Source organism: Marmota marmota, unplaced genomic scaffold, assembly GCF_001458135.2.
Source record: "Marmota marmota marmota unplaced genomic scaffold, marMar, whole genome shotgun sequence".
NCBI classification, from domain to species: domain Eukaryota; kingdom Metazoa; phylum Chordata; class Mammalia; order Rodentia; family Sciuridae; genus Marmota; species Marmota marmota.
In genome coordinates, this window is record NW_026000110.1 from 1,191,600 (window position 1) to 1,215,363 (window position 23,764).

The following is a 23,764-nucleotide window of genomic DNA, read 5'->3' on the forward strand; positions in this document are numbered from 1 at the left end:
TTTTTTTTTTTTTTTTTTTTTTTTTTTTTAAAGAGAGAGAGAGAGAGAGAGAGAGAGAGAGAGAGAGAGAATTTTAATATTTATTTTTTTTTAGTTATCAGCGGACACAACATCTTTGTTTGTATGTGGTGCTGAGGATCGAACCCGGGCCGCACGCATGCCAGGCGAGCGCGCTACCGCTTGAGCCACATCCCCAGCCCCCAGATTTCTTTTTGATGACAAAAATAGGAGTATTATGGGGAGATACAGAAGGTTGTATATGTCCCTCCACTAATTGTTGTTTTACCAAGTCATGGCTGCTTGTAACTTTTCTTTAGTCAGGGGCCACTGAGGAACCCATACTGGTCTTTCTGATTTCCAAGTAATTTTTATTGTCTCAGTGACCCCTCCTGAAAACCCAATCCTCGTCTATCTATTTCTTGATCTATTTGTATTGGCGCCACTATACTTTGTCCTTTTTCTTCCAATACTTTTCCTTTCCTAAAACCTTGTCTAGCCATAATAGTGGACACATTTGAATTGATGTTATTTGTTAATGTTAGTCCTAATTGATGAAGGACATCTCATCCCCATAAATTTATAGGAAGATGATCCAATACATATGGCTGTATAGTTCCCTTACATCCTTCAGGATCCTTCCAATCTAATACCATCACACTTCTATGGGGATTATTCACCACTCCTAGGCCTTGAAGCATTTGAGGGGCTTGTTGTAATGGCCAATGTTTTGGCCATTCTTGATGAGAGATCATGCTAAGATCTGCACCTGTATCCAGTAGTCCATTAAATTCATGTCCTTGAATATTTAGTTTTATCATGGGGCGAGAATCTAAATTTAAAGAAAGTATAGCCCAATCTACACCTGTGGAGCCTAATCCCCTGGAACCTCTTTCTATAGTACAACTGGAAAATTTATCATGTAGGCTGGGTATTATTAATAATTGTGCTATTCTGTCTCCTGGTGAAATTACTGATATACCCTTTGGAGAACTGGCTATAATTTTTATTTCACCTTCATAATTGGGATCAATTACCCAAGGACTTATCATAAGTCCTTTTGGAGTAGAAGAACTGCATCCCAATAATAAGCCTACTGTTTCTTTGGGAAGCGGTCCTTTTACCCCCGTGGGAATGATTTGAACTCCCATCTCTGGAGTTAGTACTGTTCTGGTGGAGGTGCAGATGTCCAATCCTGCACTTCCTCTGGTTTGTCTAATGAGGGATCTAATGGATAATGTGTCCTGGGCACTACCCTGATAGTGTTGCTGGGTTCCTCCAGTGCCCCATATATTTGTGGTCGTGGGCCCCAGAGCATTGGGCCCCCATGTCCGTTTTCTGGCAATGGAGCCTGATGCCTTTCTCCATGATATCTTGGCTAGACACCTGGTCCTTGTTCATTTTTTGATAATGGAGTACCCTCTATGGTGGTTTGAGAACGGCATTCATTAGCCCTATGTCTCCCTCTACGGCATTGTGGGCAAATACCCGGTATTCTACTCCTTTGAAACCTAGTTTTGTTAAACCCTCTTCCTATGGGGTAATTCCTTTTAAAATGTCCTGTTTGTTCACAATTGTAGCATGTTTTTGGCCTGGCATCTAAAACCTGTTGTACTGCAGCTGCCAAGACTTGCCCTTGTTCATTAATGTCTCTACATAATTTAATATATGTGTTTAAATCTTCATGTTTTCATGGTCTAATGACCTCTCTGCACCAACAATTTGCTTGCTCATAAGCCAGTTGTTTTATTAATGGTATTGCTTGCTCTGTATTCCCAAAAACTCTGGTAGCCATTTGAATAAGCCTATCTACAAATTCAGCATAAGATTCATTAGCTCCCTGTATTACCTTAGATAATTGACCTTGTAAACCTCCATGTCCTTGTAAAGTCTTCCATGCTCTAACTGCATCTACAGCAATTTGTAAGTATATGACAGGATCATATGCAATTTATTGCTGCTGATCCTCATAAGGTCCCTTTCCTAACAACATATCTAGATTTCTCTGAGGATAACTGGCTGCTGCATTTTGCCTAGCCATCTCCTTTCAAAATTCCTCATTGGCAACCTTCCATAACAGGTATTGTCCTCCATTTAGCACAGCTTTACACATACTAGTCCAATCTCCTGGTGTCATGTTCAAGTTGGTAATGGATTCGACCATGCTTACAGGGAAGGGTGCTTGAGGACCACAGGTTGTTACAGCCTCTTTTAGCTGCTTCACTGTTTTGAAATCTAAAGCATGGTGAATTTGCTGCCCTCCTGCCTGCTCAAATACAGGGCAGGCTAATATTTGAGGTCCTGTCTCAGGATCCCATCTATCAACTACAGGGTTTTGGGGCCTCCCAGCATATAGAGGTGGCACTGTTGGTTGGACACTTACACCTTCTGGTGATAGAAAGGTGTTAGTAGCAGACTCCTGTTGTAACTTTTCCCCTGATGGCCTTTTCTGCTTTAAACTTGCTTAATCTGTCTGACTAGCTTGAGAGACCTTCTCTTTTACTTGAATTTTTTCCTCTGACTAACTTGAGAGACCTTCTCTTTTACTTGAATCTTTTCCTCTAACTTGAGAGACCTTCTTTTACTTGAATCTTTTCCTCTGTCTGACTAACTTGAGAGACCTTCTCTTTTACTTGAATCAATATGTCTTCTCCTTCCTCTACCATTGTCTGAACTTAAGGCTTTGGACTAAGCAAACAAGATACAAACGTCCACAATGGCAATGTGCCAACTGGAAGAGTTCCTGGGCTTTTCTTTTCTATTCTTTTTGAATCTTCACCATGATGGTTCCATTGTGATATATTTAACAACTCCTCCTTAAAAAGCCAGGGGCTACATTTTTGTATTGTATCAACGTATGCCCTGACTGCTCTTGATTTTACTGGGATGCCTCCTTCCTCTAACAATTTACTTAACACTCTTTTGGTTTGTTTTTTACTAATTTCTGATCCCATATTTCTACTATAACTATAATACAACCCAACAAGATAACGCCAAACAAAACCGAAACAGAATGAAACAAAAATGGAACAACAAAAAAATCATTATATCAGCCTTTCTATCCTCCTGAAATGTCCATCCCTCCTTTCTCCCTATCTGTTCCTCATATGCAAATAGTTTTTCCTCAGATGTCAGCGGTTTTTCTTCTGTCTCACCCATCTCCAGGGACAGGCAACTTAAAACAAAAGAGAAACAAAAGGAAAGAAGAATCTTAAAATGGCTATGATCCTCTCACCCTGCCCTCAGGGGTGAGCAGTTTACCTTATCACTTACCTTCAGTCGTTCCCCATATGGGCCACCAAATGCCACAGTCTGGCTGGGCACAATTCACCAGCCACTTACCAAGAAGACATGAAAGTTATTTTTAGAACACACCCTGCACCACAGGAGCTCTTCAGGAATTCCCTCAGAGCCCCACTGCCACCACCGGCTTCCCACAAGCCTCTCAATTCCCCACTCCTCCTGCTCTTGAGGCCAATTGGCTGGGTCATGTGGGTGGAGCCAAAAGAGTCCCCCAATGAGCAGCTCCGTGGTCTGAAAGGGCAGAGAAACAGCCCAATGAGCATCACCACAGAGGAGCCAATCAGCTGGCAGCTGGAAGTTTGCTGGGGCTGCTGTGAGCCAATCAGCGGAAAGTTTGCTAGGGCTGCTGTAAGCCAATCAGCTTGAAGTTTGCTGGGGCCCCTTTGGCTGTGGCTCTCAACAGTGATGCTCTTACCATTTTGCTGGAGTCATATTGTTTCATCCTAACTCTCCCAAGTCTTGATAATTAAGTGAGAAATAAACATTCATCCAGCTGAGGCTTAAATGTGAGTCCATGTGAAGTGAGGCCTCCTAGATATGAAAAGGAAGGGATGCCCTCAGCTCATGTCTGTCTAAAACCTGATGTGGATTCAGTCCTTTGTCAACAAAAGTAAAAATAATAATGCTTACCTTGAAACAGGTAGCAAGTCTGGGGATGCAACTCAGTGGTAATGCACCCAATCCCCAGTACTGCAATAAATAAACAGATGCATAAAAAGGCAGTTGTTGTGGTGAAATCTATAATGCAGGAGATGCAGGAGCCTGAGTCAGGACGATCTTTAGTTTGAGGTCAGCCTCAGCAATTTAGTGAAATCCTATCTCAAAAAAGCAAAAGGACCAGGTTCAGTGGCATGCACCTGTAATCACATTGGCTCAAGAGGCAGAGACAGGAGGATTGTGGGGTCAAATCAAGCCTCAGGAATTTACAGATGGCCTAAGCAATTCAGTGAGACCCTGATTCTAAATAAAATGTAACAGAGGTTCTGGGGATGTGGTTTGTGGTTAACAACCCAGTGTACTAAAAAGAGAGTGATAGAAAGAAAATAGAAAGACAAATCAGAAGGCAGGTTGTATCCACACAATTCCAACAAGTTTCTCATGGGCCAACACTCATTACCAAATACTTAGGGTCTGAGTGATATACATACATCTATGAAAATTTGAAAAAAAAATATTATTTCTTATGATCTAGAGACATAAAAAAGGGACTTGCAAATTTCTACCAGCCCTGGTAGAATGGGTTTGGAAACAATAGTCACAAACTATAGAATTTCAAAGTGACATTACTTTAACTTAACCACTTCAACTGAGTTCCTTGCAAATGTGACTGCCTTTGGGGTAAAGGTTCAGAGACCACATTGCTCCGGTTTTAGATGAGTATGAGGTTAACCTGGGCAACAGAGTCCACCACTGCCTCAAGAAAGTAAAAAAGAAGGGGAGACTTGGTGGGGATGTAGCTCAGTGGTAAAGCAGACTTGGGTTGAATCTCCTGTGGAGACTAGTGACAATGACTTGGAGACAAGTGTCTGAGATTGAGGTCTCTGATTACTTCATGGTAGTCGCATGCTATGTGACTGGGAAAGTTTCTATGCAAAAGTATAGGATGCCTGGTTGCTATGGCAATGCTCTCCATGGAACACACTCTGTTGTGAGAGTCTTTTCAGCTTTGACCTTATTCTTAGGCACACAGCTCCTGGGAGTAAAGGAACTTCCTGGCTAAGACAACCACAATGTTTCACCAGTTCTGCTGCTCCTGAATCTGCCCAGAAATTAGTAACTTTAAACAATAGATTTTCTTGAGAGCTCCACAGTGCTCTCAACATTGTGCATTGCAACTGTAGAATGTAACTGAGGAAATAGCTGCATACTGTTGCTAACTGTGTAACTTTTATAAATACAAAGAGTAATGCTTGCATAGTCTTTAACCTGATCAATGAAACATACAATAAAGATTGCTGGTGTAATACTTTAGACCTGCTGCTCCATCAGAGAGCAGAGCTCCACCTGATCCCAGCTGTTCATTTTCAAGTTCTGCGTGTGTTACTCTTTATTTCTTCCAATCTCCCATCAGCCTTGCCAGAACCTGCTACTTTGGCCACAATGGTCACAGCAATACACAATAGCAAAAATAAATAAATAAAGTAAACACCATTGATCTCAAATTAAATTACTTCATATTGTTTGATATTAAAACAAGGTGTATGGAAACTAAAATTTCCAATAAAATGTGATGTGCTTCTCAGAACATTTAATAGTCTAATATTTTCTAATTTGTTAAATATGGAAAAAATCAGAACTATATCTGGGCATCCTGAAATCTTTAAACACAGTCACTGGTAATCACAGAGAAATAATGAAATACAAACTACAGAAACACAGATATTCTCTATCTCAACTTTTGCCTGGGGTAGATTACTGATAATTTGATGATGTGACTCCATGTATAAGTGTCCATACCCAATACCAAGTATAATAAAAGTTGCTAGTCTTATCTAATTAACAACTGGTATATATTTTGTCCTCAGATTTGGCTAATATTTTCTGTTTTCTCTATTTCAATAGCATTCTAATGCAATTGTCCTTATCACCAACAGGACCAAATAAATTTTCAGACTACTCATCAGCTTTTCACAAATGACCTGAGCAGAGACACACAGCATCATGTTTCTGCAGGAGCACATCCTAAATTGCTGACTTCCACCTCCAAGGGTTCTTGATACACTCCTTAAAGACAAGAAAGTCTGACACCTTTTAGGCTGCACTGGACCATGTGACAACGTGTTCTTCACTTATCAGTTTTACTTCATCTCCCCAATGACATCATCTATAAATCAGAGACCTCCATATGGAATTCCTCCAAAAAAAGGCTCTGAAAAGACAGGCACTTTTAGAATCTTCAGAGACTCCTACACAATATAAGCTTTCATGAACTCTTTATGATAAGCACATTATGGCCACTTGTGATGACTATTAATTACTGAGGGTTCCCAGAGCAGGAAGCTGCCCCTCATGGACCTTGCTATATTATTATTTTTTAAAACCATACACTTGCTTTTTATTGAATTGGTAAATTTAACAGAGTTCCTGAATTAGTAAACCATGCCTGAGAATCCAAAGAAGAAAAAAGTATAATGGAGAAGCCCATCCACCCATCATACAGTTTATTAAAACTTGGTTCCTAATGCATTTTTCTTGGGATTACTGGGAATTGAACTCAGGGGAACTCAACCACTGAACACCTCCCAGCCTTTTTAAAAATTTATTAATTGAGTTATGTTTTAGAGACAGGGTCTCACGGAATTCTTTAATCTTTGTCATCCAGGTAAGCCACCATACAAATCAAAACCCTTGGGTGAAGGTTGTGGCTCAGTAGTTGACAACATGCCCAGCATGTGTGAGGCACTGGGTTTAATTTTTAGGACCACATATAAATAAATAAATAAATGTCCACCGACAAATAAAAAATAATTTTTTAAAAAAATGAAAAGATGGGCTAGGGATGTGGCTCAAATGGTAACATGCTCAACTGGCATGCATGGGGCACTGGGTTCGATACTCAGCACCACATAAAAATAAAATAAAGATGTTGTGTCCACCAAAAACTACAAAATAAATAATAAAAAATTCTCTCTCTCTTTAAAAAAAAATGAAAAAAAATCATAATCTTCCTACCTAAGAATCTTGAGCAACTGGGATTTCAGGTGTATGCCACAGCACCTGGGGATTCAAAAGAATTTTTAGAATTTCATAGTCTTTCATAAAATTTTAACAAGAGTAGAATTTAAGTCTGCTGCAGGTCTTTAAAACTTCTAGTACACTGTTCCATTAAATAAACCTGTCCATATTCATCTCAGTTTGTTTCACATAAGCATCACACTACAAAAGTTTGTGACAAAATGCATATATGAAAGGAAAATATGTGATTCAAGGTCCAAAAGGTTAATTGTTATCGTGTTTGGCACCCAAATCATGTCTTCAGTATGACAAAGAATATTTTAATTCTCATTTAATTATTATATATTCTCACTACTTGCTCACCTAAAAACCCAAATCCATCAGAAGGTGGCCATCCACCTGCCAGCCCACTATTGAACAAAAAGGATAGGCAGATCCTGTCAGGAGATTCTGTATCCTCCTAGGAGTCTGATTCCTGCACTGATGTACTCACCAAGATTGAATTCCTACAAAGAATGTCGGCTCCCTAGGACAGTTGCATTCACTCCAGTTCCTCACACTTCCCAATAGCAAGTCTGCAACTACTGCCTTTGGCAAATGAATTTATTACAAAGAAGTTCAGACCGCATCAAGTACTCATACACCAGTATGCAATATTTCTACTAAATCAAAGATGTAAAACTAGGAAATTGCCACACTGTCTCATTAGGTGGAAAGAAAGTTTAGAGCAATCCTGGATGGCTTAAGCTGTATTTATTAAAAACAGAAGTGCCACAGCACACTCTTTTGGCCTTCCTTTCCAAATGAACACAGAGACACAGCAAAAGGCTGGCAAGAGAGATAGCAGTGACAACCACCTCATCTTTGGCATGTTTGCTACCTTAAAATTTTGAACACAAGTATGTAAGGAACTCTTAGCAATGATCACACAAGATCTATGATTCCTGAAAAGGTTGTGGGTGAGGTTTTGCTCAGGATGCTTTGAATCCTTAGGACAGGTTATTGAATTCTTTAGCCTGAGCAGAAACAGCCCTCTCCACATCATGTACTGCACAATATCACCTGGTTGGAGGCTGTAGCTCCATTAGTGATGTAGGGCACATGAATCTAGACACCCAAGGAATGTTCCAGGAGCAGATTATTAGATGCAGAGTTCTGAGGGGTATCACCTAAAATTTTTTAGATCACTGCTTGGAATTTCATTGATCTTTATTTATACCCAGTGTGACAGGGATAGAGGTTTATATTTTTTTGTAGGGGTATACATAAAGGTGTTTTTTGTTTTGTTCTGTTTAGTTCACAGAAAGTGCTTTGTGTACAAATTGTAAGATTGGTCAGAGGTCTTCTAAGCTTTAACACAAAAAAGGAAGTCTGTGTTATAACCCACATTTAGATATTTGCAAAAATTTTTTCCTGATATTCTGTTGAAAGAAGATTATGGTGAAGGTCTCTCGAGAAGCTTATTTAAGATTCTTTGGTGGAGAAGGTAGTGCCACTATATTAGGACATGAGACTGGGATCCTACTTACCAAGCCTTTGGCCATGTAGTGTGTATTAAGAAAACCATCACACTATTTTCCCAGGGCTCCTGACGAACTCTAACACAGAGAGAAAAAAAGCCTGGGTTTTCTGGAATATTCCAACTAAGTATTATTCATGGGGAGAAATGCTAAGTTGGATGTAGTTTTTTTTTAAAAAAATTCACTGATAAAAAGACCTTTCAGAAGAAAGAGACCATCTGCAATTGTGGGGGAAACACCTGCAGAGCTGCATCTGCTGATGTGGTCATCAGTGGGGTCCACACACACAGCAGCAGCAAACTCACTACCTGAGCTATGGGAGTGCTTGCTGCTAGAATGTCTAGCATGCACAAGGCAGGATTGGGTCCCCAGAACTGGGAAAAGAAAAGAGAAAGAACTCAAATATAGGGCAAAATATATTTTGAGAAAGTGCCTCTCCAAATAATATACACAAATGACATTATTTTTCAATGCTCTTTAATGTGTCTACATACAATGCAACACATGAGACTTAGAACAAGCATAAGTGACAAGAGTGGGGTCCCAGAGTCATCAACAGATCAATAAGCAATCAAGGACAAGAAAGAGGCCAGCTGCAGGGTACACAAACACATCACTATGGTTCCAGCTCCCAGCCTCACCCCATTTCAAAAAATAACAATTAAAAAGACTGTGGAGAAACTCTGTGGTAGAGCACTCCTGGGCGAAATGTGAACAAAGAAAGAAGGAAAAAAGTTCAGAAGAGACATTTCACCAATCTGTACCAAAGGCTGGAGTGGAGAGGCTTAAACTAACATTCACAATATGTAATGAAACATTAGACAGAAAAGACTTAAAACACATGAAAATGGAATCTAACAATAAGAGAGATTTAACCCAGAAAAACATGTTGCTTTCAAATCTTCATGCTGATGCAATGTTCCTCTCCATCCCAGGGTGCATTTTTGTTACCTCTGAATAGGTAAAAAAAGAAATGAAGGCACATACCTTTTCACACACCTACAGTGGTTTTCTCAAAAGAAATAAATAAAATGAAATAAAATAAAATTTCCTCAAGTCTGAACAAGTTCAAATGGATCTGAAACAAGCAAAGGACCTACCACATTTCTATATACAGGGCTTTTGTCTAGTGTGATTTCTTAAATGCTGTTCAAAGGGACCTGGAAAGTTGAAAGCCTTACTACAATTTTTATAGAGAGAAAAAGGATCTTCCCAGATATGAAGTCTTTACACCTTAGAAGAAAACTCTGAAAGTTGAATACTGCCCCACATGGCTTATCCTCAGCATTTTCTACAGTATGAGTCCTTTTCATACAACTGAACAAAACTAGAACAGCTGAAACCTTTATATTTCTTATTTGCATAGGATTTATTCTTTTTATTCCAAAAGAATCTTCCCAGTCCTTAGTAAAATACTTAGAAAACTAGATTTCCCACATTTCTCACACTCATAGGGCTTCTCTCTGTGAGTGTTTTCATATATGAGAAGGAAAACAGGGATGAATGGGAAGCTGGCAGGATGTAGCAAATCCCCCACATTCAGAGGGTTTGTTTTTCAATGTGAGTGAAATGGCTTTGACGGCAACAGGGAAAATGGAATGATTTGTGATATTTTTCACATTTAAAGAGTTATTGAGTCCAATGTGCTGGTGTATGCCTTTAATCCCTGAGACTTGAGAGGCTGATTCTGAAGGATCAATGTTGGAGGCTAGCCTCAGCACCTTAGGAAGACCCTAAGAAATGCAGCAAGTCCCTGTCTCAAAATAAAATGTAATAAAGAACTGGAATGTAGCTCAGTGGTAGAGCAACATCAGAAAATCCCCAGTCTGTGTATGTCTCTCTCTCTCTCACACACACACACACACACAAACACACATTTTCAGAAGTGTGAGCCATTTCTTGTGTTTGAGGATAACATGAAATATTGATTTACCATATTTCATATTCAAAGGATTTTTCTCCAGTAACTTCCTACATGTATATGAGTGAAACAGTAATAACAGAAGAGTTTACCAATTGTTTTCATGCATACGATTTCTCTGCAGTATGTGTTCTTTCACGTGTGTGAAACAGACAGGATGTGGCAAAGTCTTTTCCACATTGTTGACATTCATAGGGTATGTATTCTTCCATGTTTGTGAAGCTGATGGGATGAAGCAAAGGCTTTGCCACACTGCTTACATTCATAGGGCTTCTCTCCAGTATGAGTTTTTTCATGTGAGTGTAGCTGACTAGACTGAGCAAATGCTTTGCCACACTGCTTACATTCATAGGGCTTCTCTCCAGTATGAGTTCTTCCATGTATGTGAAGGTCACTGGATCTAGCAAAGGCTTTGCCACAATGTTTACACTCATAGGGCTTCTCTCCAGTATGTGTTCTTCCATGCATTTGAAGGTCACTGGATCTAGCAAAGCCTTTGCCACACTGTTTACATGCATAGGGCTTCTGTCCAGTATGAATTTGTTCATGGGAGTGAAGGTGAGAGGACTGAGTGAAAGCTTTGCCACACTGCTTACACTCATAGGGCTTCTCTCCAGTATGAGTTCGTTCATGTCTGTGAAGGTCACCAGATTTAGCAAAGGCTTTGCCACACTGCTGACATTTATAGGGCTTCTCTCCAGTATGTACTCTTCCATGAATCTGAAGGTTACTGGACATAGCAAAGGCTTTGCCACACTGCTTACATTCATAGGGCTTCTCTCCAGTATGAGTTTGTTCATGTGAGTGAAGGTGAGATGACTGAGTGAAGGCTTTCCCACACTGCTTACATTCATAGGGCTTCTCTCCAGTATGAGTTCGTTCATGTATCTTAAGGCAAGAGGCAGTAGTGAAGGCTTTTCCACATTGTTGACATTCATAGGGCTTTTCTCTGGTATGTATACTTCCGTGGTTATAAAGCTGATGGGAAGTAGCAAAGGCTTTCCCACACTGCTTACATTCATAGGGCTTCTCTCCAGTATGTGTTCTTCCATGTATTTGAAGATAACTGGATTTAGCAAAGGCTTTACCACACTGCTTACATTCATAGGGCTTCCCTCCAGTATGTGTTCTCTGATGTATTCTAAATAAACTGGGATAAGCACAGTCTTTCCCACATACCTTACATTTGAAACGTGCATTCCCCGTGTGTGTGATCTTGTGCCTTTGAAGACTTGTGTGTGAAATAAAGGTTCGACCACCTTGTTTACATTCACAGAGTTTCTCTCCAGAATAAGTTCTTTCATGCTTTCTAAATAAAGAGGAGAAATGAAAGGCTTTCCCACATACCTCACACTGAAAATGTTTACATTCACTGTGTGTTCTCCTGTGTCTTTGAACACCTAGGAGAAAAGAAGAGGCTTCACCATATTGTTGACATTCATCAGGTTGCCACCCAGTATGAGTATCTTCATGTCTTTGAATGTCACTGGAACAACTGATGACTTTCCCATGTACTATACTTTCATATGGTCCATCTCCAGTTTGTGTTAACATTTTTGTGTGAACACTTTTGGGAGAAACCAGAGATTTCCAAATTTTTTTAAATTCACATGGCTTCTCTTCACATTCCTCATGCTTGTAGTAGTATTTGTGTCCAGAGTGAGATGTGATGTGCCTGTTAAGGAATGAAGGACATATGAACTCTGTGGCACATATAATGAAGTCACATGGATTTACTCTATTAAAATTTTTCTTTGTTCAATTAAGAATTGGAATTGATTTGAAGGTTTCCCCACACTATTTTGTGCCTTTGAAGTTTATCATATAACTTCTTTGAAGAAGAAGTGAAAAGCACATAATCAATGCTTGATTCATTCACAATTTGCTATTTATTTATAGATCCTTACATTACTACCAACACCAGGTAAACGCTAGGTTTTCTGACTTGCTCAACTTCCCTGAAAATAAAGAGATTGAAAGGAAACAATCCTTTGCAATACAGCTTCTCTATGGCCATTATCCAAATAGTGATATTCACATATGCAATTTCATAGTATGGTTTGAATGTCAAATACTTTGAAAAGACTGAATATCTGTTACAGTTAAGTATATATTTCTGGTAAAAAACACTATAAGAAGAAATACTTCTCAAATTATGCATACTTCATTGGTTGATTTGCTTTAAATATTATATGACAGTTCTCAGATTCCCTCACGAATTCCTCTTGTGAGTACAGTTACCTTATATTGCTCCCAGAGTTTTCAATATGGTCTTCAGTGATCTTGTCTTCCCACTTGTTTCCTTAAATGGAGAACAGAACAATCTTTATGAATATTTAGGAGCTAGAAATGCTTTGCCAAATCGTACGTGCCATTTATGTTGCAATAATTCACCAACTGATTCCCTTTTAACCTTCTACATAAATGAACAAAATAACATGAGTTCTCTATTTGACTAATTTTAGAAACATCATTATTACCTATAGAAGCCAGGTTTCTGAGGACTTCCAACATCACATCTCTGTAAAGATTCTTCTGGGAAGGATCCAGCAAAGCCCACTCCTCCTTGGTGAAGTTCACAGCCACATCCTCAAAGGTCACTGAGATCTAAAATATCCCCCCAAATGTATAGTGGAGGCCAGGAGAGATTGACAGCATGAGAAATCTATACTCAACATGCATGATGTTCACATGATTCCCTGGCCTCTCGATTAATTCCATGATTTGGTCCATCAAATCTTTACTGCACTCAACTTCTTCCAACCATTCCAACACTAGAAATTCGCTACTCAAAATGCAAACATCATAGTGATTTATATCCTTTCTTTTGTGAGTTCCCAGGAAGTAAGACAGGCTCCCAGATCACTCCTAACTTCTTTATTGGTTGCACCTCTATTACATTTCCTAGAAATGTCCTGTGTGGTACAGAGCTAATATAAGGACTTCTGATAGTACTTATCTTAAGAAAAGAAAGGTGATGAGAAGGAAATTGCAGGAATCATGAAACTAGACATTTGAGAGAGATTCTGCCAACTACATTGGCTCCCTGTACCTACAAAGTTAATATAGACAACATGGTAATACTGATGTCTTGTTTCCTCTGAAAGTCTATTGTTCCATACTTAAAGAAATGCCTAGAACCCGCCCTAACCCACACCCTCTGGGCATGGGGTCACTAAGGACATTCCTTCCTAGACAACATTTAGACAACTTTTCACACAGGTTGTCTCAATGCATTAGCTGAAGATAGAGCTCATCCTGTGTGATTACACTGAGAACAACTAGAAGTTTGTAGGTGCTTTACTCAAGAACAAATTTAGTCAACTAGCTTATTATTAAATGACCAAAACAAACATGAGTTCTCTATTTGATTAACTTAATTTATTTATTAATAAACACAATAATTTTATAATTTCCTGTGGTTACTGTCAAACCAGAATGGGGGAAGTGAAAGATGGCACATGTCTTAGAAATAACTCAATGACCCAAAAAGGTCACCTTGTCCAAACAACAGCCTTACAATAACTCTCAAAACAATCTTCTTAATAAACAGCAGGCACTACTTTTCTAAGTCTCATGGGAACAATGAATGTCTAAAGACTGTCAAACTCTTCTTAACAGCAGCCGATTCACTACCACAATGTACAGTCATGAGAGACATACAAATGTTCTGCTCAAGGACATTTTGATCAACATTGGGCCACATGTGCAATGGTTGTCTATTGTGAAAGAGATTCATCGTGCCTGCAGCAATGGTGGTGCAAACAAACCTAAGGCAGAAGCTCTTCCAGAGTGTGCTAAAGCAACAAGTTTGTAGCCCAGATTCCTGAACTATCCCACACAGTCTGGGTGTGAAACAGGCCACCATTCACATCTGTAAGCATGCTATGATGTCTGCACAGTGACAAAACAGGCAAAAAGAAAATGTCCCTGCCACTGACACAGAACCATACTCAAGGACTGAAAACATAGAGAACCACCCAAAACAAGGAAGAATCCACAATTACACTCAGAGACATCAGCCCAACTCTGTCAGGACAATGATGCAGGCAGGAGGGCTTCATGGGCCTTTAACCGAAAGGGAACCACATTGAGGTCTCAGGGTCACAGCAACACTGCACAGGACATAAACCACACCCCTACAAGTGCACCACCAGTGAAATCCCATGTATGCTCAAAGAACATGAGAGCTAAAGCACGAATCAGATCAGAAGCAGCTGAAAAACCTCCAGGGAAGGGAACATGAAACACAAGACTCTAAACAGACACAGGACAAAGAGGTGACTCAAGAGAAAATGTGACCATTTTGAAGGAAAAAAAATGTAAAAGTCCATCATAGGAAATTCATAGAGAATACCAGAGGTGGTGCTGTATTGGTATCTAAGTCATCCAACACACATTTCAGAAAAGGAGCTAAAAGCAATCATTGAAACTGCTGCTTCAAAAAAAAAAACAGAGAAAGAAGAGTAAGGTAAACCTAAATTAACCACAGGAAGGTAACAGAAAAGGTGTTGATGAAACCACAATCAGGACATTCGCAGACTGCAAAATCAAGTTTTTCATGAACATCACCATCTAACACATTTAAAAATGTCATCATCAATAATGCATTGGGACTTCAAGATTATCATAAACGTGCTTGATACAAATTAGAAACTTGCAGAAACTGGACCATTTCTTTGAGAGAGATTACACAAAACAGATGAGCCCATGGCGGCTCAAAAAAACAGACTCAATAACTAATTACTATCCAAAAAGGCAAGGCAAGGCTCTGACATCTCAAACAGGCTTCCATGAGACACTTAAGAACTGCCACCAATTTTCTACATTTTTTTCTAGAACATAGAAGCTGAGTTAACACCTCCTAATTCCTTCTGAGGCATACGTTACTATATTATCCAAATTAAGTAGATAAAGAAAAGTATTAGGGGCTGGGGATGTGGCTCAAGTGGTAGCGCGCTCGCCTGGCATGCGTGGGGCCCGGGTTCAATCCTCAGCACCACATACAAAGATGTTGTGTCTGCCAAATGCTAAAAAATAAATATTATAAAAAAAAAAGAATTAAATAGAAAAGAAAACTATGAATGATGCTCATAATCATAAATGCAAAATTTAATCATAAATGCAAAAAAACTGTACAATCAAGCCATCACACTCCAGGTGTCTATGCAAATTATGTGAAAATTATGGGCACAGGAACCCTCACTGCAGTGACTACAGCAGCCATATCCAGAACTCCCCAAAGCTAGATGCAAGGAAGATGCACCTTGCAATACTGAATGGACAAGGTGCAGTTTATCCACATCAAAGAACATCACCCAGAAAATGAGCTCTGCAGCCTGGAAAGATACAGCACCCTTAAAGGCAGACTGGTAAGTGAGAGAAGCCAGACTGAAATGGCCATGTGCAGTAAGATTCCAACTCAAGAACATTCCTTAAGAGACAACATTATAGATGCAGTAGCAGAACTGATGGGTACCAGGGACTTAGGGAGCATAGAGGGATGGAGGAATGAGGAGGAGCGATGAAGAGGGGGAACACAGGATTCCCAGAGCAGTGAAACTCTTCTGTATGACATTATCTTTTAAACTACGTGACAAACACAATCACATCACACAGAGGAGGATCCCTAAGGTAAAGGATGAACTTTGGCTTATCATAACGTGTTGCTTCATCCATTTTCTTTATCAAATGTTCAACCCTGGTTTAGTAACTAACAAACACCCTACAACAATGCAATATGTTGAAAACAGTGGAGAATTATGGCTGGAGAGAAGGGGTATTGGAGACTATGAGTAATGGCACATTTAATTGTCAGCTTGATTGGATTAAAGATACTGATGATTAATGAGCTTTGGGGTGTGTCCATGAGGGTGTGTCTACAAATGATTGGCATGTGGAACAGTGAACCAAACTAAACTGGAGAACCTCCTTAAGCTAGGCAGCACCATCCAATAGGATGGTGTCTTGGGTGGAACAAAAGTTGGAAGAAGAAGGAAGCAGCAGCAGAGCAAGCTCCTTTATTCTCAATGGGTTCTTAAATGCTACTGAAATGGTCTGAGGATATCAGAGTCTGCCTTCTTCATTCTCCCAAAGTGGACTCTGCCAGTGATTCTCCAGGGAGTTTCCAGAATCTCTGGTCTGGAGTAGGGCAGCACCATTGATCCCTCTTGTTCTGAGGCCTCAGCCTCTTGAATTCTGTAGCTACTACTTCTAAAGCTCTCCAGCTGCAGACGGCCACTGTAGACATCCAGCTTCAGGTCAAGTAGGCCAATCTAATGAATCCCCTTTGATAATCATACTTCCTCTTAATACTGTTCCTCTAGAGAACACTTACTAATAAACTATGTAAGCCTAAAATTGCTCATAAAAACAAAGTTTATCTAATAAAGAAGTAAATAATCTACCAAGCCATGAAGTTTTACAAATATATACATGAAAAATAATAATATATGCTAAATACCATTTTCATAATAATGTAAAAATAAAGCAAAGAGGAAGAGTCATAGGTACAAATTTCAAAACTATGGAAGGAAACTGATTTTCAATACTATTTCCATCTGGAAATAAATTGGATGATAAGTCTTCAAAAGTCATTCCAGGGGCTGGGGTTGTGGCTCAGCGGTAGAGCACTCGACTTGCACGTGAAGACCCTGGGTTCAATCCTCAGAACCACATAAAAATGAATAACTAAAATAAAGGTATTGTGTCCAACTAAAAATAAAAAATAAATATTTTTTTAAAAAGTCATTCCAACTGCTGGTGGGGTGGTGTGCACCTGTAATTTCAGCCACCAGGGAGGTCAAGGCAGGGAAATGGCAAGTTGGAGGCCACTCTCAGCAATGTAGCAAGATACTCAGAAATTTAGTGAGACTGGACTTCATCAAAAATTAAAAGGGGGTCTGGGATTGTAGTTGAGTGGCAGAGCAATTGCTAGCATGTTTGAGGTACTGGATATGATCCTCAGCACCACAGAAAAATAAACAAACAAAATAAATGTATTCTATCCATCTCCAACTATACAAAATATTAAAAAAGAAAAGAAAAAGAAATAATAAATAAATAATAAGAAGGGCTGAGAATGTGCTCAGTGGTCAAGTGCCTGTAGGTTTACTCCCCAGTAAAACATTTGCCCACCTCCAGAACGCTGCTCACTAATAGAAATTCATTTCTGGAGGATAACTAAGCATGAGCAAGTCCATGGCATCAATCCCCAGCACTCAATAAGTAAGCAAATAAATAAACAACAGTCTACAATACTAATTCTCTTGGACTGAAGAGTAGCTCGGTAGTAGAAAACTTGCCAAGCATGTATGTGGCCCTCCCTTGGATCAATCTCCAGCAGTCCACACATGCGCACACACACACACACACACAAAAAAAATACATGTAATGAGAAATAAAAATTATTATAATACAAAAGGTACACAATTAGAGGCATAAAATGCAACAAAATAAATGGAAAGACAACACATTTTCTCACAAAGGGGATTGAATGTTCCCATGATCAGCATTCTCTGAAAAAGCACTGAGAATTTCAGAAAATTCTGTGAAATTTAGGGCAAAGTTTACTGTATTTTGGGGGTAAACTTAAGAAAAACTACATCTAAAAATGGAAATAGTAGGGTTGGGATTCTGGCTCAGCAGTAGAGTGCTTGCCTAGCACATGAGAGGCCCTAGGTTTGATCCTCAGCACCACATAAAAATAAATAAATAGGTATTGTGTTTAACTACAGCAACAACAAAAAATACTTTTCAAAATATTGGAAATAGTAGACTGTATCTAAGACCAGCCAAAATGTTGTACAGGACAGAGTAGAGAGAGCATTTATGTTGCACCCAAATTTCATAAGCTAAAAGGCCAGCCCCAAAGGGGTGGCCCTAGCAGGAGGCACTTAGGAGGGAACAGGAATCAGGTGACATAGTGGAAGTGCTCTTTAAGGGATCAGCACCCTTATTTAGACAGACATATCGCTCCTTTCCAGAAAACAGGTGTCATTTACTATTTCACTGAAATTCAGTGATTAAATGATCATAATTGGGTATTTCAGATATTGCCAAAATTGTCCTTAAAATTTACAATGAAGACGGGATTGATGGTGCACACCTGTAACCCAGCGGTTCAGGAGTCTGAGGCCCCTGGCTATGTAGTAAGACTCTGTCTCAAAACAAAGAATCTAAAAGGGGCTGGTGGTTAAGCACCTCTGGGCTCTATTCCTGATACCAAAAAAACCACACAGTTAACATGAACCAGCCAAGTCCAGACAACAACAGTGAAAAACTGTCATCCTTTGTCAAATTCATCACATTGTGAAGAACAGATACTAGTTTTCATGAAATCACATTCTTAAATTTATCCACCATTTTTATAGAATTCTACTCAAATTCTGCAGCAATAATGCAAAACAGAGTTTCTCTGTATCTTATGTGGCATTTTGGAATCTAGGGTTGGAGTTCAATTTGAAATCACTGAAAAGACAAGATTGAATCTTACAGAATTTCTATACACACTCAGGGGTAGAAAAAGGTAAATTAGTTAATTAGGACTTTTCTTTTTCTTTTCTTTCTTTTTTTTGGGGGGGTTTGGTACCCCAAGATTAAACCCAGAGACATTTTACTACTAAGCCACATCCCCAGTCATCCAGTCATTTTTATATTTTATTTTGAGATGCAGTCTCACCAGGTTGCATAAGGCCTGGATAAGTTGCTAAGGCTGTCCTCAAATTTGCAACACTCCTGTCTCAGCCCCTGGAGCAGGAAGAATCACAGGTGAGCACCACTGTACCTGGCTGTAAGTTGGGATTTGTAACAATGGAAATGTAACTAGACTTTTTAAAATCCACTTCTTTCTTGCCTCTTTAATAATAGTCCATCCCATGTGGCTCTGAATAAATAAACCTGGGCCTCAGATAAGTGAGCACATCATTTCAAAGTGATGCACAGAAAGCTTTGGTGCTGAGGGAGCACACATGTGTCAGGCACAAGGCGCAGGGAAGGTCCCTGACAGCAGGGACATACTCCCTCCTGGTCTTGCTCCCTGAAAGCATCCAGGATCACTGTCCCAGGGACCTGGACAATGACTCCAGTCTATGAGGCTTTTCAGTTTGCACAGCTCTGCACCGGGGTGGGTAGTCCTTATACTCTGGGAGAGGTTTTGCTCCTTCACACTGTGAGAGACTAAAACAGCCGGAGTTACTGCTGACCTGGCCCCTCAGCACCACCATCCACAGGCTGACTGTCCACTTGTCTCCAAGGAATGGGAACAGAGCTTGGGGAAAACAAGGTCCCACAGAAGTGGCTGTCTAGATGAGGCCTGTTCCAGAAGATTCCTCAGCTCAGAGCCTCCAGCAGCTTCCCTGAGAGGCTGCACCCTACATCTCAGGCTGTCCCCTAGGAGGAGCTGACCCAGGGCCTGAAGTTCTATTCACCCTGCAGGGCACAGGGCAGCTGTGGGCACTTTGTGGCAGCTCCAGGAGAGGATAGTGGCTGAGGACTTGGCACCCTGTGAAATGTCCAAAGGGAAACTCTGCCCAAGAAATCTGATATGATGTCTACACCTAAGGAAGATAAAAGGAGAAGCACAAGATTTTTACAGCTGTGGACTCAAATTGTCTATACATTGCATCTAAATCAAAGAACCTTCAGAGTACTTCACTTTAGCTAACTAGATCACCATGAGGGTAGAAAGTCAGGGTTCTGTATAGAGAACAAAAATTATCTTGTGCTATCTTAAGCCCTTCAATAGCCAATCATCTTAATTTCTGTAACAGACCACAATATCAAAATTTCACAGAATATATCACTAACCTTACCAGATGTCTCCAAAATCTACCAAAGCTCAGAATGCAATAACAGAAATACAGAAGAAATTTTCTTTATTTTTGTCTGTACCCCAACAATCTGATGTTCCTACAAATGCAATTGGTTAATGCAGTGATACACAGTTTATTTTATAAAAGTTCATGTAGGCCAGACACAGTGGCACACAACTGTAATCCCAGCAGCTTGAGAGGTAAGGTAGGAGGATTGCTAAATTCAAAGGCAGCCTCAGCAACTTAGTGAGACCATAACAAACTTAGTGAGATCATATGTGAAAATACAATATAAAAAGGGCTGGGGATGTAGCTCAGTGTTTAAGTGTCCCTGCATTCAATCCCTGATATATTAAAAAAAAGAAAGAAAGAACAAAAGAAAGAAAGAAAGAAAAAAGAAAGAAAGAAAGAAGAAAATAAAAAAGAAAGAAAGAAAGAAAGAAAATATGTAATCATGTAATCTCTTCCAGGGAGGGACACACACATCATTCAGGGTAACTTGAATCCATGTTCCTTAGTATAGTCATTAATATTTGGGTTAAAATGAACTATTTTCTGTAGCTGGGGTTGTCAATGCCTTTAATCCAAACAGCTTTGGAAGCTGAGGCAAGAGGAGCACAACTTTCAGGCCAGGCTGGGAAAAATACCCAGATTTTTTCTGAAAATCATATTGAAAAGAGCTGGGGATGAAGGACAGTAAATGAATCAGACATTATTGTAGTGGCATCCTCTTTTTTCACAGAAAATTTTAAGTGGGTTTCTCCAGAAATCTTCACCATGGCTAATTTTAGGACTTTCAACAAAAGAGTGTCCACAAAAAAGTTCAGTGTAGACAAACTTCCTATTTTTGTGTTGCCCTTTTTACTGGGCCACTAGTCTGAGAGAAATTAGCACTCCAAATGCGGGACTCAAACTTCCCTTACTAGTTTTTTACACACTTGTATCCAGTATAGTAGTTTGTAGAAATGTGCAAAAAAGGCCTCTGGCCTTGAGCTGGGCTTCACAGAGAACTTACCAACTAGGCTTCATGGAAACAGCTGGTAGAGGAGGAAAAAAAGGGGAGAAGAAGCTCTCCCCTTCTCAGGTGCTGTCCTTGAAGGGTTAACTTGGTCAGAACAGAGAAATAAAAGCTGCTTTTATGTGTGTGATGTGACAACTTGACTATGGTGACTCCATTTTGTGAACTTAGCCATGACACACAAAAAGGTCATGACTGGAGCAGTTTGCATTCTTTTATTCATGAAAATCCCCCAAGAACACAGAATGATCTATGGTGCCAACTGGAGACTGACTGACTGCAGCTTTCAGCCTTGCTTGCATTGCCTGAACCCCACATGTCCCTTTTGTGGTTTTTGTGCTTAAATATGGAGCCAACTGAAGGCAGGGGCAGCACTCTGATCATCTCATTCTTTTGAGAGCAGAGTGTCTGCCAAGAGCCAGCAATAAAGGCATAACTGGAATGAGACTGTGTGGTCTGAGAGTTGAGGGTCTCAGTATTACAATGTGAACTTCTGAGCCCCTCCTCTTACATGATAAGTATAAAATCCTAAAACCACCTGAACTCAGGGTTCAGGGGATTGATTGATTGATTACAGCAAAAGCTGTGCCCTCTGAGACTGGCTGCAGCCAGATAAAACTGTTTCTGGCTATCTTCAGTGCCTTGCCTCCTTTGTCCCTACATCATTATTACCCTGTGTGCTTATGTGACTACACGACTGGTGTGACTCTACATCATGGACTATCAGAAAAGGGAGCAGTTATACTCTATTGATGTAGCCCAGGATTCCATATCCCTGGGATCTATAAACAACCTCCTTATTCCCTTTAAAGCAGTTATTTTGACCAAACACAAGGAAGTGTTAAGTGATTATTCTTTCCCCTCAAGTATAATATTCACAAATAGAAAACAAATGCTTTCAAAAGTGTTCTTCTTGCCAGGGACAGTGGCACAGCCCTGTAATCCCAGATACAGGGGAGGCTGAAGTAGGAGGATCACAAGTTATGGCTGGGGAGGGAGGGAGGAAGATTATTTCAAATATTTCACTAGATGAAAAGTGACAATTAGCAGATAGTGTCCATTGGAAATGAGTGCGAAGAACGAACGTCTGGCCGTGCTGTGAGGTGGAGGGAAGGTGGGGTTTAGAAGGCAGGAGGCACCTGCAATTTGGGGAACCTACAGCAGCCTCCGGAGGAGCTCCCCTGGGAGAAGGAAGGTGCATTTGTGGCCCTGCTTCCTCCACGTTGGGAAGAGTGGGTGTGGGCCACCAGTAGGGAGCAAAGGGGACACCAGGGCCCTGAGCCGCCCTTCCAAACCCAGGGAACCAGGGGACAGGGCCCAGGGCCCAGGGCCACCCTCCAGCGGGGACTCTACCGCGCTCCACAGCTCACCAGCGCGCAAGCCCCAAGGAAGGTGCTGACTGTGCACCTTCAGCCCTGGTCGCAAACTCACCATTTTTGGCTTCCTTGGTGACCCCGGTTCCTCTGAGGAACCTCCAGTCACCCGAGATCGCGGGGTTCACAGGGAGCGAGAGTCACCTGGGGTCCCTGAGGAGAGAACTCAGGCGCCAGAGAAGGAGTAGCCCAGTCGGTGAGGAAGAAAAGCCCGCGAGATTGCGGAAGCCCGCCCTCCCCCTTCCTCTGCGCACCGATTGGACAGTTCCTCCCAGCGTCCTTGATGGATGGCCTCCAGGCCCGCCTCTGCATCGTGACTGACAGCTAACATCATCCAATCACTGGCTGAAATTGGGTTAGTGACAGATTCCTGGCCCCAGCCCTTTTCAGGCGGAGCTTCCCCACTGTGCTGAGAACTAAACCATGTGGGAAGCCTTGGCTTAGCTTCTGGTACAGAGGTGACACCTGGCGCTGAGTTAGGCTTCAGCCACAGAGTGCTTTCCGAGCATGGCGAAGCCCTGGGTTTGACCTCAACACAAAAACAGACCATAGCTTCTCGGGGAGGCTGAGGCTGGAGGAGCCCAAGGTCAGTAAGACCTTCTCTTAAAATAAAATGAAAAGGGTGAGGATGTAGCTCAGAGGTCCAGGTCAAGCCCCACTGGGTTTATTCCCCAGTACCTCAAAGAAAAACAAAGAACTATATAACATATATATTGTTTTTTTCAGCTGATGCGACCTCAAGCAACTTAGAAAGACACAGTCTCCACAGTTTTGAAACACTATTTAAAGACATCATATGTATGACCCATACATAATATCTAAAAATGAGAACAATTTGAAAACTATTTTAATAATTCTCATCACCTCCTGGCCTCTGTTGCTTTGAGAAGGCAGCCTGAGCAATGAAAGGAAGAATTTGGGGTTGGCTCTGATGCTCAGGGTTCCATCCCCAGCAGAGAGGGTGGGAGAGGAAGGAAGGCAATCCTCTAGGGCAGCAATGTGCAATGGAAATAAAATGGGTGCCTTGTGCTTAGTGTAGATGTTCTACTTCGACTGTTAGGAAGTCTTATGCAGAGACCTGACTCTGGGGATCCTACAGGTCTGGTCAGGTGTATGCCCCAGTATCAAACAAAGGTCATGATGCA

At 40.7% G+C, this 23,764-nt stretch overlaps 2 protein-coding genes and 1 long non-coding RNA gene across 15 annotated transcripts in view; all 3 read right to left on the reverse strand.

The window, feature by feature from the left end:
* LOC107160198 (zinc finger protein 709-like) overlaps window positions 1-23,764 on the reverse strand; it is an 83,257-nt gene that overhangs the window by 16,378 nt on the left and 43,115 nt on the right. The window lies entirely within an intron of this gene.
* Window positions 8,956-23,764, reverse strand: part of LOC107160196 (zinc finger protein 239-like) — a 70,140-nt gene continuing 55,331 nt past the window's right edge. For 2 of the 13 annotated variants that reach the window (XM_048784680.1, XM_048784682.1), the window contains exons 2-8: window positions 14,080-14,186; window positions 12,897-13,023; window positions 12,658-12,718; window positions 11,870-12,091; window positions 11,174-11,365; window positions 10,797-11,091; window positions 8,956-10,712 (exon numbers count right to left, since the gene is read on the reverse strand). In XM_048784680.1, the coding sequence (XP_048640637.1) occupies window positions 10,518-10,712; window positions 10,797-11,091; window positions 11,174-11,365; window positions 11,870-12,091; window positions 12,658-12,718; window positions 12,897-13,023; window positions 14,080-14,112 (1,125 nt within the window). In that variant the 5' untranslated portion in view covers window positions 14,113-14,186 and the 3' untranslated portion in view covers window positions 8,956-10,517. Of the gene's footprint in view, window positions 10,717-10,796; window positions 11,366-11,869; window positions 12,092-12,657; window positions 12,719-12,896; window positions 13,024-14,079; window positions 14,187-19,821; window positions 20,460-22,677; window positions 23,038-23,764 lie in introns of those variants that run through there. The other 11 variants (XM_048784688.1, XM_048784689.1, XM_048784690.1 and 8 more) reach the window with 10 other exon arrangements.
* Window positions 18,997-19,849, reverse strand: LOC125611048. The gene is made up of 2 exons (XR_007341147.1): window positions 19,707-19,849; window positions 18,997-19,485 (listed from the first exon to the last, which is right to left on the reverse strand). It is a non-coding gene; the product is annotated as an uncharacterized LOC125611048 (long non-coding RNA).